This window comes from Primulina tabacum, chromosome 3 (genome assembly GCF_025594145.1).
Source record: "Primulina tabacum isolate GXHZ01 chromosome 3, ASM2559414v2, whole genome shotgun sequence".
Lineage (NCBI taxonomy): Eukaryota > Viridiplantae > Streptophyta > Magnoliopsida > Lamiales > Gesneriaceae > Primulina > Primulina tabacum.
The window spans coordinates 49,236,087-49,248,788 of NC_134552.1; the positions used below are offsets into that span (position 1 = coordinate 49,236,087).

The window sequence follows — 12,702 nt, forward strand, 5'->3', positions numbered from 1 at the left end:
TTTTTACCCAATACCCTTAAACCCAATAATTCTATTTTTTTTACCTAATACATTAAAAACTAATAAACTATTACCTATAATCTATTCCATCTTGGGAATTTCTGCTCTGACAATAACTATGAATAAAAGAAATGATGGAAGCTTCAACCGCAGGGGCTGTAGACGGCGTTGATCATGTTGGATTCATATGTTTCGAAGATAATACTTGTCTACCTAATTCCTATGTTGAATTGTTGTTATGATTTCCTCTCGAACGGCCAATCATTATGCCACAAAAGCTGAATATATCCTGTCAATACTGGTAAATCTAGCTAATAACACCCTTCTTTCCTCATCTCTAGCAACCACCCCCACTCATATGTGCTGCGAGTTTGGTGGAACAGTATTACGAACAGAGCTATAGTACTTGAGAAATGGAGAGAAAAATATCTGCTCTGTTAATCATTCCAGAATGATCAATGGTGAACATATACAAGTGGGTTGAGTACAGTTGTCAAACTAGCTAAACAAACTTAAACTAACTAAACCAATATATAACTGACTAACTAATAACCAGAGTCAGATATGTACATGTGGGTAAAACTCCCCCTCAAGGTGGCTTGTAAAGATCCTTTATAGCCATCTTGGACAGTAGAGGAGCTAAACGAGCAATAGGTAAAGGCTTGGTAAAGATATCCCCCAGTTGGTGTTGTGAGCGTATAGGCAGCAGCTTGATTCTTCCTTCATGTACTTTTCTCGGACAAAATACCAATCGATTTCAATGTATTTTGCGTGTTCATGGAAAGTTGGATTCGACGCTATATGCACTGCAGCTTGATTGTCAAAGTAAATGGTTGCAGCATCAGTTAGAGGAGTTGAAAAATCGAAGAGTAACTGGTCATCCAAACTAATCTCACTGGCCATTGTAGCAAGTGCTCGATACTCCGCCTCTACCGATGAGTGAGACACGGTTGTCTATTTCCTGGCTTTCCATGACACAAGGGAATGTCCAAGAAAGATACAGAAACCAGTAACCGATTTCCGAGAGTCCTCACAAGTTGCACAATCAGCGTCACAGAAGGCTTTTAGCTGTAGGGGAGATGAAGCTGAGAAGAAAGACCCTGTCCTGGATTGCCTTTGATGTATCGAAGGAGATGATGGACAGCTTGTAGATGTGGTGTGCGAGGTTGAGACACAAACTGGCTTAGTTTGTGGACAGCGAACGAAATATCAGGCCTTGAAAGTGTGAGGTACAGTAAGTGACCCACAAGACGCCTGTATTGTGTTCCTCGAGAAGCTCACCATCAGTGGAACTCAGACGAGTTGTAGGATCCATGGGTGTCACAACAGGCTTACTAGCCAAAAATCATGTGTCAGCAAGAAGTTGAAAAGCATATTGGCGTTGAGATAACACAATGCCCGTGGAGGATCGTGCATTTTCAACCCCCAGGGAAATACTTGAGGTTCCCCATATCACGAAGTTTGAACTTGCTATGTAAGAACTGTTTTAAGGATTCAATGAGTGCAAGAAACAGCCCAGTGATAATGATGTCATCCACATATACTAATAGAGCCACGAATGATGAACATGATCCCTTAGTGAAGAGAAAATAATCAGATTTGGATTGGGCAAGGCCAAACTTGAGTACAACTTGGAAAAACTTTGAGTTCCATTGTCTTGAAGCTTGACGGAGTCCATATGTAGACTGGTGAAGTTTGCACAGCATATGGTTCCTGTTAGAAACATGCTCCCCCTGAAGGTGATATCCCTGTGGCAAGTCCATATTTACTTCTTCAAACAAATCACCATTTAAGAATGTGTTACTAACATCCAGCTGAACCAAATGCCAACTCTTACATGCTGCCAAAGCAAGAAGACCTTTAATCGTGACCAATTTTGCGACAGGCGAGAACGTGTCTAAGAAATCAACACCCTCCTGTTGGTTAAATACTTTAGCAACAAGCATGGCTTTATGTCTTTCAATCGAGCCATCCGCATGAAGTTTGAGTTTATAGACCCACTTGCAACCAATCGAGTGTTTACCAACTAGAAGAGGAATTATCGACCAGGTATTATTACTCTCCAAAGCTGCTAACTCAATGTTCATGGCATGCTGCCACTCGGGGTATTTGATGGCTTGGTGATAGGATTTGGTTCCAAAACAGGAGATACATGAAGTACAAATGCTTTGTAAGTAGGGTTTAATTAGTCATATGAAAGATAGTGAGATAGAGGATATGGAGTAGCATGCACCGAAGGTCGCATGCAGTCAAAACTGTGCAAAAGATTGCAGTGGTAGTCTTGGAGGTAGGATGGTTGTTTCTGAATATGAATGGAACGACGAGGCTGAGATAAGGATGATAAAGGTGCTGAAGCATGATCCTTATGAGGAGTGTCAAGGTAAACTTCGGGTTGGGCTATGGGAAGCATAAGATCAGGGAATGGATCAATCGAGGGAACTAGAGGAGTACGATTATGAAATGGAAAGATTTTTTCATGAAAGATCACATCTCTAAATTTGTTTGCTATCAAGATCATATAATTTGTAGCCTTTAATCCCAGGTGGGTATCCAAGAAAAAAACACAAATGTGCTCGAGGCCGAAATTTGGATCGAGCTACAGGAAGTGTCGAGGAAAACGCCAAGCAGCCAAAGACTTTGAGGCGCGAATAGTCGACCACATTATGATACAAAAGCTCAAAGGGTGACTTCCCATGGATCATAGGTGATGGAGTTCGATCAATGACATAACACGCAGTGAGAATGCATTCGGTCCTGAACGAAAGAGGAATGTGAGACTGGAAATATAGGGCTCGAACCACGTTGAGTAAATGTTGATGTTTTCGTTCGACCACATAATTTTTTTGCGGTCGTTCAACACACGAGTATTGGTGTAAGACTTCTCGTTGATGAAATAAATCAGGGAATGCTAATTCTTTGGCATTATCCAAACGAAAACACTTAATATTGCATTGAAATTGAGTTTCAATCATAGCAAAGAAATGGGGAATTACATGAGCAACATCAGATTTTGATTGTAACAAGTAAACCCAAGTAAATCTAGTACAATCGTCGACTAAAGTCAGAAAATACCTATGACTAGAATATGATGGTTCACTGAGAGGGTCCCAAATATCAAAGTGGATCAAATCAAAAAGATGTGAAGACATGTGATTATTGGAGATAAAAGGTAACTTTTTTTGTTTTGCAAGTGGACAGATCTGACATAAGGAGGATGGACCTTTCTTGTGTATATCATACTCTAGCTTGTTGTGTAATGAATCCAACACTTTGGATGATGGATGACCAAATCGTTGGTGTCATAGTTGTACAGAGACTTTATTGACAAATGATATAGAGTTTGAACCAAGTTGCTGAAGATCCAAGATGTACAAATACCCCAATGCAGTCACCCTTGCCAATCATCCTTCTGGATTTAGCTTCCTGAATAATAAAATGATCATGGTAAAACTGCACAACCAGGTTTGAATCCGTGGTGAGTGTACTTACAGAGAGTAAGTTGAATTGAAATTGAGGAACATATAAAACCCTATAAAGTGTAATATTTGAAGTGAGCTGAACATCACCAATGGAATCAACGGAAATTGTGGTTCGATTGGGCAGTGTCACAGACGCATTATGTATCTTAGACATGGATTGAAATGCATTAGCCATGCAACAAATAGTGACTCGAAGCACACGAATCAACGATCCAAAATTTTCCTGAAGCAAGATTGGGAGGCATCAAAACCGAAAGACAAATACCTGCAGTATGAGATGAGGGATGTACACTCGACGCCACATTATTGTTGGGAGCATCTGAGATATGGGACTGAAACATTTGCATCAATTGTTGATATTGGTCAGGGGTGAGCGTTTGAAAGAATTGGCATGTGGACGTATTCCCAATTTCAGATTGATTCGCCACAAGATTCACATTAGCTAGAGAAAAGTGTGAAAATGGAGGATGGGAGTCACTTCGCATTCGTGACCGAGGTTTAAATCTGGAGGGGGTAACCATGTATTTCGTAACATGTATACACCGTATGCCCATGAATCTCGCATTTAGTGCAATATGGACGATCTCTCCTTTTGTATTTGAATTTAGTATGTTGGTCTTGACAATAGGAATTCGATTTGGAGGGATGGGATTTCACAGGAAAAACCATAGGTGTTGTGGAATTAAGATTCAAGCTAATTGTACGTTGGCGTTATTCTTGAGACACCAAGGCAAAGATTTTGTTAATTAGGGGAAAAGGATCCATTAATAGCAGTTGTCTTCTGATTTGAGAAAAAGAGTCATTCAATCCAAGTAAGAACATTATGATGTGCTCTTGATGATGAAATGATTCCAGAGACTTAACACCACCACAACTATATTTGCCGCAGGTACAAGCTGGACGGAAATTAGATAATTCATCCCAAAGAGTCTTTAACTTCGTGAAATATACAGCCACAAAATTTTGATCTTGGGTATGCTTGAAGAGAGCACGCCGCAACTCAAAGATACGAGGGTCATTGCTCTGTTGAAATCTCTCATGTAAATCTTGCCAAATTTCAACTGCGATGTCGGAAAATAAGATGCTAGCTGAAATTTCCTTCGAGACGGAGTTGAGGATCCATGATATCACAACATTGTTGTTGCAAAACCAGGCAGCGAGCAGGTGAGGATCCGAATTATTAGGTTGAGTAATGGAACCATCGATGAATCTTAGTTTTTTCTTCACCGAAAGTGCTATACGCATCGCCCGACTCCAAGTGACATAGTTTTCTCCGGTTAGGGGCTGAGATAAAAGTGAAATGCCAGGATTATCAGAATGATGTAAAAAATATGGATTGAGCAGATCATCGATTACAGATATGGAATGCGAACTCAAATCTGATAACGCCATGAACACCGATCAACATTCAGTTGCAATAGCAAGAAGAATCGACGAGCTTCCCCATCGAATCAAAGATATCAACAGTAGTGACAAGCAATTTTTCTCTAATACCATATTACGAACAAAGCTATGGTACATGAGAAATGGGGAGAAAAATATTTGCTCTGTTATTCATTCCAAAATTATCAATGGTGAACATATATAACTGGGTTGAGTACAACTGTCAAACTTGCTAAACCAACTTAAACTAAATAAACCAATATATAACTGACTAACTAACAACCATAGTCAAATATGTACATGTGGTTAAAAAACAGTTGCATTTGTGGAGGAATACTTTCCTTTTAACATGACAATAATTGCTCCCAAAGAAAACTAGCACGCGAGACGATGTCTACTGTCTATAAGAATCTATTCTCAAACATGAATTGGTTCCGATCAAGCCATTTCCTTCATGCTACCATCGAGAGAGTGCCCAAGTCATTTTCTTGACCAAACAAAAAAAAAAACCAATGCCAAAGGTCCCTAAAGTTGTGGCCTTTGAAATAGATTATTCAATCCAAATATCTTGAACCCATTGAAAATTCCACAAAACATGAAACTTGTGATGGATTGGTTCGGGCACCTTTGAAGGTGCTTCAAACACAATATTCTCAATGAACTGCAATAGCTCATGTTCTAATAATGTAAACACCAATTAATTAGATTGAGTTTGGTTTTTAAACCAAACGGAAAATACTCGAAATAATCTTTTGTTAAGAAAGCTAATCAGTTTAAAGCTTTTAACTTGTGCAAACTGATTAACTTATATAAGGGGATCAGTTCTTGCATATATAAGTTCAGTTATTGTGAGAACTGAACTGATAACTGCTCGAACTGATCAAATCAGTTTTAAAACAAAAGTTAAGCAGTTAAATACACAAGATATATTTATGGATGTTCGGAGACTTCAATTGCTTCTACGTCATCTCTTCTACCACCCCGGGTAGGTTCCACTAGAAGACTTTGATTTATACAACACCTTGTACAAACCCACTCAGCTTAGAACTTACCATACTACTCCTAGCCTAGATTGAATGCATCACCTTCCATCCAACACTTGTTTAATGTCTATGTGTCAAAGACTACATACACAAGTTTATTGTCTTTGTGCAAGTCTCATTCAGCTATTCAATACGCTCAATTTTCTGTATATGTGAGTGATTGTGTGTGTGCGTGTGTGAGAACTGATATATGAATAAAATACGAAAGTGTTCTCACATATTTGCTTCTAGACTAAGAAGTTGGCATGCCCTTTTTCTCTTCTTTTCCGATCTTCACACACTTGCATATTGATGATCTTGGTCTGGTATTTATAGAGGCAATGAGATCGTACACCAAGACTCATCAAATATGAACGTTGCAGTTTGAATCCGTTCCTCGATATTTGTCTTGTACTTTCCGACAGCCATTCTGAAACGTTTTGGCTTTAAGCACTGCTGCAACGTCTATTATTGTCCTTTGACTGAACAAAAGCATTTCCTCAATGCGCACAGCTGGGTTCCATTGAATAAGATTGTTGTGTTCTGCAAACTAATTGATTCCTAACTGATGTTCTGAACTGGTCAGTTGAACTGATATTGAACTGATGCGGTGAAATCAGTTGACTCGTCAGCTGAACTGATTTAGCTCCTTTAGTTGAACTGGTCAGAAACAGTTAAGCTGGACTCTTCATCAGTTGAGCTCTTCATCAGCTGGCTGGGCTTCTGAAGATCTTCTGATGAACTGCCTATCAGCTAAACAATCTGTTGAATTGGTATTTGACATATCAATTGAACTGATTCAGTTTGGGCGATTAGTTGGCGCTTTTAGTTTGCGTCTCGATAGCTTCAGTTTTGGCTTAATAACTGATCAGTTCGAATCCTGATCAGTTCCAGTTTCTACGCACTTAGGTAAAATAATTAGAAACAAAATAACAAGTTTTGTGAACATCAAAATCAAGATTGCGAACATGAAATGTTCCAACAACTTATGTTCTGGATAAGTGAAGGATCGCTTGCTTAGCATCTTTGGGATGCTTAAAACAAAATATTCTCTAATGAGTTGCAATAGCTCGTGTTCTAAGAATGTTAACACCGATGAATTAAATCGAGTTTGGTTAAAAACCAAGCGGAAGAAACTCGAAGTAATCCTTCGTGAAGAAGACCGTTATATTAGAAAGAATTTTATCTTGTGTAAACTGAATATCTGAAAAGGGACAAATTAGTTTTTGCATTCATCAATTTAGTTATGGTGACAACTGAACTGACGGATACTCTAACTGATCCAAACAGTTTGAAAACAATAGTTAAACAGTTAAATACACAAGATATGTTTTTGGATGTTCGGAGACTTCAACTGCTCCTATGTCAGCCCTTCTACCGCCTCGGGTAGGATCCACTAGAAGACTTTGATTTATACAACTATTTGTACAAATCCACTCAGCTAGGACTTACCCACTGCCTAAACTCAACTCCTAGACTTAGACTGAAGGCATCACCTTCCAGTCAACACTTGTTTAATGTCTATGTGATAAAGCCTACATACACAAGTTTAACGCCTTTGTGCAAGACTGTATTTGAGTGGTTGAGAGTGTTTGTGTGTGTGAAAACTGAACAAGGATGTTCTTACACACTGAGGGAAATACGCTTCTAATCTAAGCTGATATATCTGTGAAGAGTTCCCTCGACTGAGCTGAATGCTTCTCTTAAGCTGATATGACTTTGAAGCGTGCCCTTTTATTTTCTCTCTTGAGCTGTCTATTGAGTTTTCACTGGTCTTCTCTTTATATAGGCGGGAGAACTGATCATACAGTGAGACTCTTTTATTGTATCCGTTGCATCTTGAATTCGTTTCTTGGACTTTGTGTCTCGAATTTTCGACTGCTCTTCTGAAACGTTTTGTCTTTAATGCACTGATGCAACGTCCATTATTGTCCTTTAATTGGATAATGGCTTTGTACCTTCACGTACAGCTGGATTTCACTTGAGAGAGTTTGTCTTCATCCATAACTGAAAGATTCTAACTGATGCTTCGAACTGGTCAGTTGAACTGATCTTTCAGTTGGGCTGGTGAAATCAATTGACTCGTTAGCTGAACTGATTTCACACTTGTTCAGTTGGACTGATCAGCTGTGTTTCTTCATCAGTTGAACACTCCTTCGGCTGGCCAGACTTCTGAGGTTCTCCTGCTGAACCACCTATCAACTGGACAATCAGCTGGACTGCATAATTGACGTAATCAGTTAGACTGATTCATTTTGTGCGATCCGTTGGGTCTTCAGTTTGCGATGTAAACATCTCGTGAGTGATCCTAGATGCTGCACACTTAGGTAAATCATTAGTAAGATAATTAACATGTTTTGTTATTATCAAAATCAAGATTGCGAACTTGAAAAGTTCCAACAATTACCCCTTTTTTGATGATTACAAAACTTGAGCAGTTAAGCGCAATATATTCAGTTCAAGGGTTAGTTTATTCAAACACAGAAGACTCCTCCTTTATAACTGAATTAAGGAAATTTTGAAAACGAGTTAAAGAAAAGAACTCCCTCTTTAAAAACCGAAAAAGAAAATTTTAAGAGAGATGGATAGAATTAAGAAACCACTTTTCAGTTGATCAAAAGGAAATAATTTTTCTCAACAACTGAATTTTTAAGAAAGCTTTTAGTTTGAGAGAAAAACGAAAAACTCTCCCTTAAAAACTGAATAAAACCCATATCTGAAAGATATTTATATAGTCATTCATTCAGAGATTATAATCATTCAAGCAATGTAGACAAGTGATTTAGAAATATCCATTCAGTCACAATAAAACACAGCTGAACAAATATGATGTTTATTTAAATAAATTTTCTTGTATTTACATCTGAGTACATACATCAATTGAACAAGAAAGATTGCTACAACGGTATCATATGTTAAACAACATCAGATATCAGTTGGTTTGTGCGACAGAACTGGATATACCATCAACTAGTTGCTTGACTGCTTAAACTGCAGCATCGGTTGTGAGTTCATTTTCCTAGAGAAACGAGTTAAACTGCTTGAACTTGACTTCTTAGCAGACTAACTGGTCAAACAGACTCTGACTAGGCTCAACTGGAATGCAGCTGGTGATTTAATTATCCAATGTCCTAGAATGGATGAGTTTCGTCTGAAGAACAGCTGACCTTGTAGGCTTGCAATTGAAGACTTGTTCAAGGAGCAAATTAGCTGTGCATCTTTGCAAATGATTCTCAGTCCCCTGTAGGCTAATTAAAATCCTTAGGTAAGGAGTCTAAAGAAGTGGCTGCAATATTAGTCGCAGAGCCAATCCTCTCAACTCTTTACCAAAGAGCGACATATAAATATTTTCAAATAGTTTTGAAAATCGTATGAGATACTTTTAAAAAGCTTTTAACACTATTTTAAAGTAAGATTTTAAAATACAGTTTTCTTCAAATGTTCTTCTTAGAACAACTTGCTCTGATACCAATTGAAGGATCGTTTGCTCAGCATCTTTGGGATGCTTAAAACAAAATATTCTCTAATGAGTTGCAATAGCTCGTGTTCTAAGAATGTTAACACCGATGAATTAAATCGAGTTTGGTTAAAAACCAAGCGGAAGAAACTCGAAGTAATCCTTCGTGAAGAAGACCGTTATATTAGAAAGCATTTTATCTTGTGTAAACTGAATAACCGAAAAGGGACAGATTAGTTTTTGCATTCATCAATTCAGTTATGGTGACAACTGAACTGACAGATACTCTAACTAATCCAAACAGTTTGAAAACAATAGTTAAACAGTTAAATACACAAGATATGTTTTTGGATGTTCGGAGACTTCAACTGCTCCTACGTCACCCCTTCTACCGCCTCGGGTAGGATCCAATAGAAGATTTTGATTTATACAACTCTTTGTACAAACCCACTCAGCTAGGACTTACCCACTGCCTAAACTCAACTCCTAGACTTAGACTGAAAACAACACCTTACAGTCAACACTTCTTTAATATCTATGTGAGAAAGACTACATACACAAGTTTAACGTCTTTGTGCAAGACTGTATTTGAGTGGTTGAGAGTGTTTGTGTGTGTGAAAACTGAACAAATGTGTTCTTACATACTGAGGGAAATACGCTTCTAATCTAAGCTGATATATCTGTGAAGAGTTCCCTCGACTGGGCTGAATGCTTCTCTTAAGCTGATATGACTTTGAAGCGTGCCCTTTTCTTTTCTCTCTTGATTTGTCGATTGAGTCTTCACCGATCTTCTCTTTATATAGGCGGGAGAACTGATCGTACAGTGAGACTCTTTTATTGTATCCGTTGCATCTTGAATTCGTTTTTTGGACTTTGTGTCTCGACTTTTCGACTGCCCTTCTGAAATGTTTTTTCTTTAATGCACTGATGCAACGTCCATTATTGTCATTTGACTGGATAATGGCTTTGTACCTTCACGTATAACTAGATTCCACTTGAGAGAGTTTGTCTTCATCCATAACTGAAAAATTCTAATTGATGCTTCAAACTGGTTAGTTGATCTTTCAGTTGGGCTGGTGAAATCAGTTGACTCGTCAGCTGAACTGATTTCACACTTGTTAAGTTGGACTGATCAGCTGGGTTTCTTCATCAGTTGAACACTCCTTCGGCTGGCTAGGCTTATGAGATTCTCTTGTTGAACCACCTATCAACTGGACAATCAGCTGGACTGCTTAATTGACGCAATCAGTTAGACTGATTCATTTTGTGTGATCAGTTGGGTCTTCAGTTTGCGATGTAAACATCTCATGAGTGATCCTAGATGCTGCTCACTTAGGTAAATCATTAATAACATAATTAAAAAGTTTTGTTATTATCAAAATCAAGATTGTGAACTTGAAAAGTCCAATTGAAGGATCGTTTGCTTATCATCTTTGGGATGCTTCAAACAAAATATTCTCCAATGAGCTGCAATAGCTCGTGTTCTAAGAATGTTAACATCGATGAATTAAATCGAGTTTGGTTAAAAACCAAGCGGAAGAAACTCGAAGTAATCCTTCGAGAAGAAGACCAATATATTAGAAAGCATTTTATCTTATGTAAACTGAATAACCGAAAAGGGACAGATTAGTTTTTGCATTCTTCAGTTCAGTTATGGTGACAACTGAACTGAAGGATACTCTAACTGATTCAAACAGTTTGAAAATAATAGTTAAACAGTTAAATACACAAGATATGTTTGTGGATGTTCGGAGACTTCAACTGCTCCTACGTCACCCTTTCTACCGCCTCGGGTAGGATCCCCTAGAAGACTCTGATTTAAACAACTCTTTGTACCATCCCACTCAGCTAGGACTTACCCACTGCTTAAACTCAACTCCTAGACTTAGACTGAAGGCATCACCTTCCAGTCAACACTTCTTTAATGTCTATGTGATAAAGCCTACATACACAAGTTTAACGTCTTTGTGCAAGACTGTATTTGAGTGGTTGAGAGTGTTTGTGTGTGTGAAAACTGAACAAGGCTGTTATTACACACTGAGGGAAATACGCTTCTAATCTAAGCTGATATATCTGTGAAGAGTTCCCTCGACTGGGCTGAATGCTTCTCTTAAGCTGATATGACTTTGAAGCATGCCCTTTTATTTTCTCTCTTGAGTTGTCTATTGAGTCTTCACTGATCTTCTCTTTATATAGGTGGGAGAACTGATCGTACAGTGAGACTCTTTTATTGTATCTGTTGCATCTTGAATTCGTTTCTTGGACTTTGTGTCTCGAATTTTCGACTGCTCTTCTGAAACGTTTTGTCTTTAATGCACTGATGCAACGTCCATTATTGTCCTTTGATTGGATAATGGCTTTTACCTTCATGTACAGCTGGATTTCACTTGAGAGATTTTGTCTTCATCTATAACTGAAAAATTCTAATTGATGCTTCGAACTGGTCAGTTGAACGGATCTTTCAGTTGGGCTGGTGAAATCAGTTGAATCGTCAGCTGAACTGATTTCACACTTGTTCAGTTGGACTGATCAGCTGGGTTTCTTCATCAGTTGAACACTCCTTCGGCTGGCCAGGCTTCTGAGATTCTCGTGCTGAACCAACTATCAACTGGACAATCAGCTGGACTCGATAATTGATGTAATCAGTTAGACTGATTCATTTTGTGCGATCAGTTGAGTCTTTAGTTTGCGATGTAAACATCTCGTGAGTGATCCTAGATGCTGCACACTTAGGTATATCATTAGTAACATAATTAACAAATTTTGCCATTATCAAAATCAAGATAGCGAACTTGAAAAGTCCAATTGAAGGATCGTTTGCTCATCATCTTTGGGATTCTTCAAACAAAATATTCTCCAATGAGTTGCAATAGCTCGTGTTCTAAGAAAGTTAACACCGATGAATTAAATCGAATTTGGTTAAAAACCAAGCGGAAGAAACTCGAAGTAATCCTTCGTGAAGAAAACCGTTATATTAGAAAGCATTTTATCTTATGTAAACTGAATAACCGAAAATGGACATATTAGTTTTTGCATTCATCAGTTCAGTTGTGGTGACAACTGAACTGACGGATACTCTAACTGATCCAGACAGTCTGAAAACAATAGTTAAACAGTTAAATACACAAGATATGTTTGTGGATGTTCGGAGACTTCAATTGCTCCTACGTCACCCTTTCTTACCGCCTCGGGTAGGATCCTCTAGAAGACTTTGATTTATACAACTCTTTGTACAAACCCACTCAGCTAGGACTTACCCACTGCCTAAACTCAACTCCTAGACTTAGACTGAAGGCAGCACCTTCCAGTCAACACTTCTTTAATGTCTATGTGAGAAAGACTACATACACAAGTTTAACGT

At 38.3% G+C, this 12,702-nt stretch overlaps 1 protein-coding gene across 1 annotated transcript; it reads right to left on the minus strand.

Annotated features, from left to right (window-relative positions):
* Window positions 1–4,190: 4,190 nt before the first annotated feature.
* LOC142538761 (uncharacterized) lies at window positions 4,191–4,871 on the minus strand. The gene has a single exon (XM_075644061.1). The coding sequence runs from the start codon at window positions 4,869–4,871 to the stop codon at window positions 4,191–4,193; it is 681 nt and encodes a 226-aa protein (XP_075500176.1).
* Between the last annotated feature and the right edge of the window lie 7,831 nt (window positions 4,872–12,702).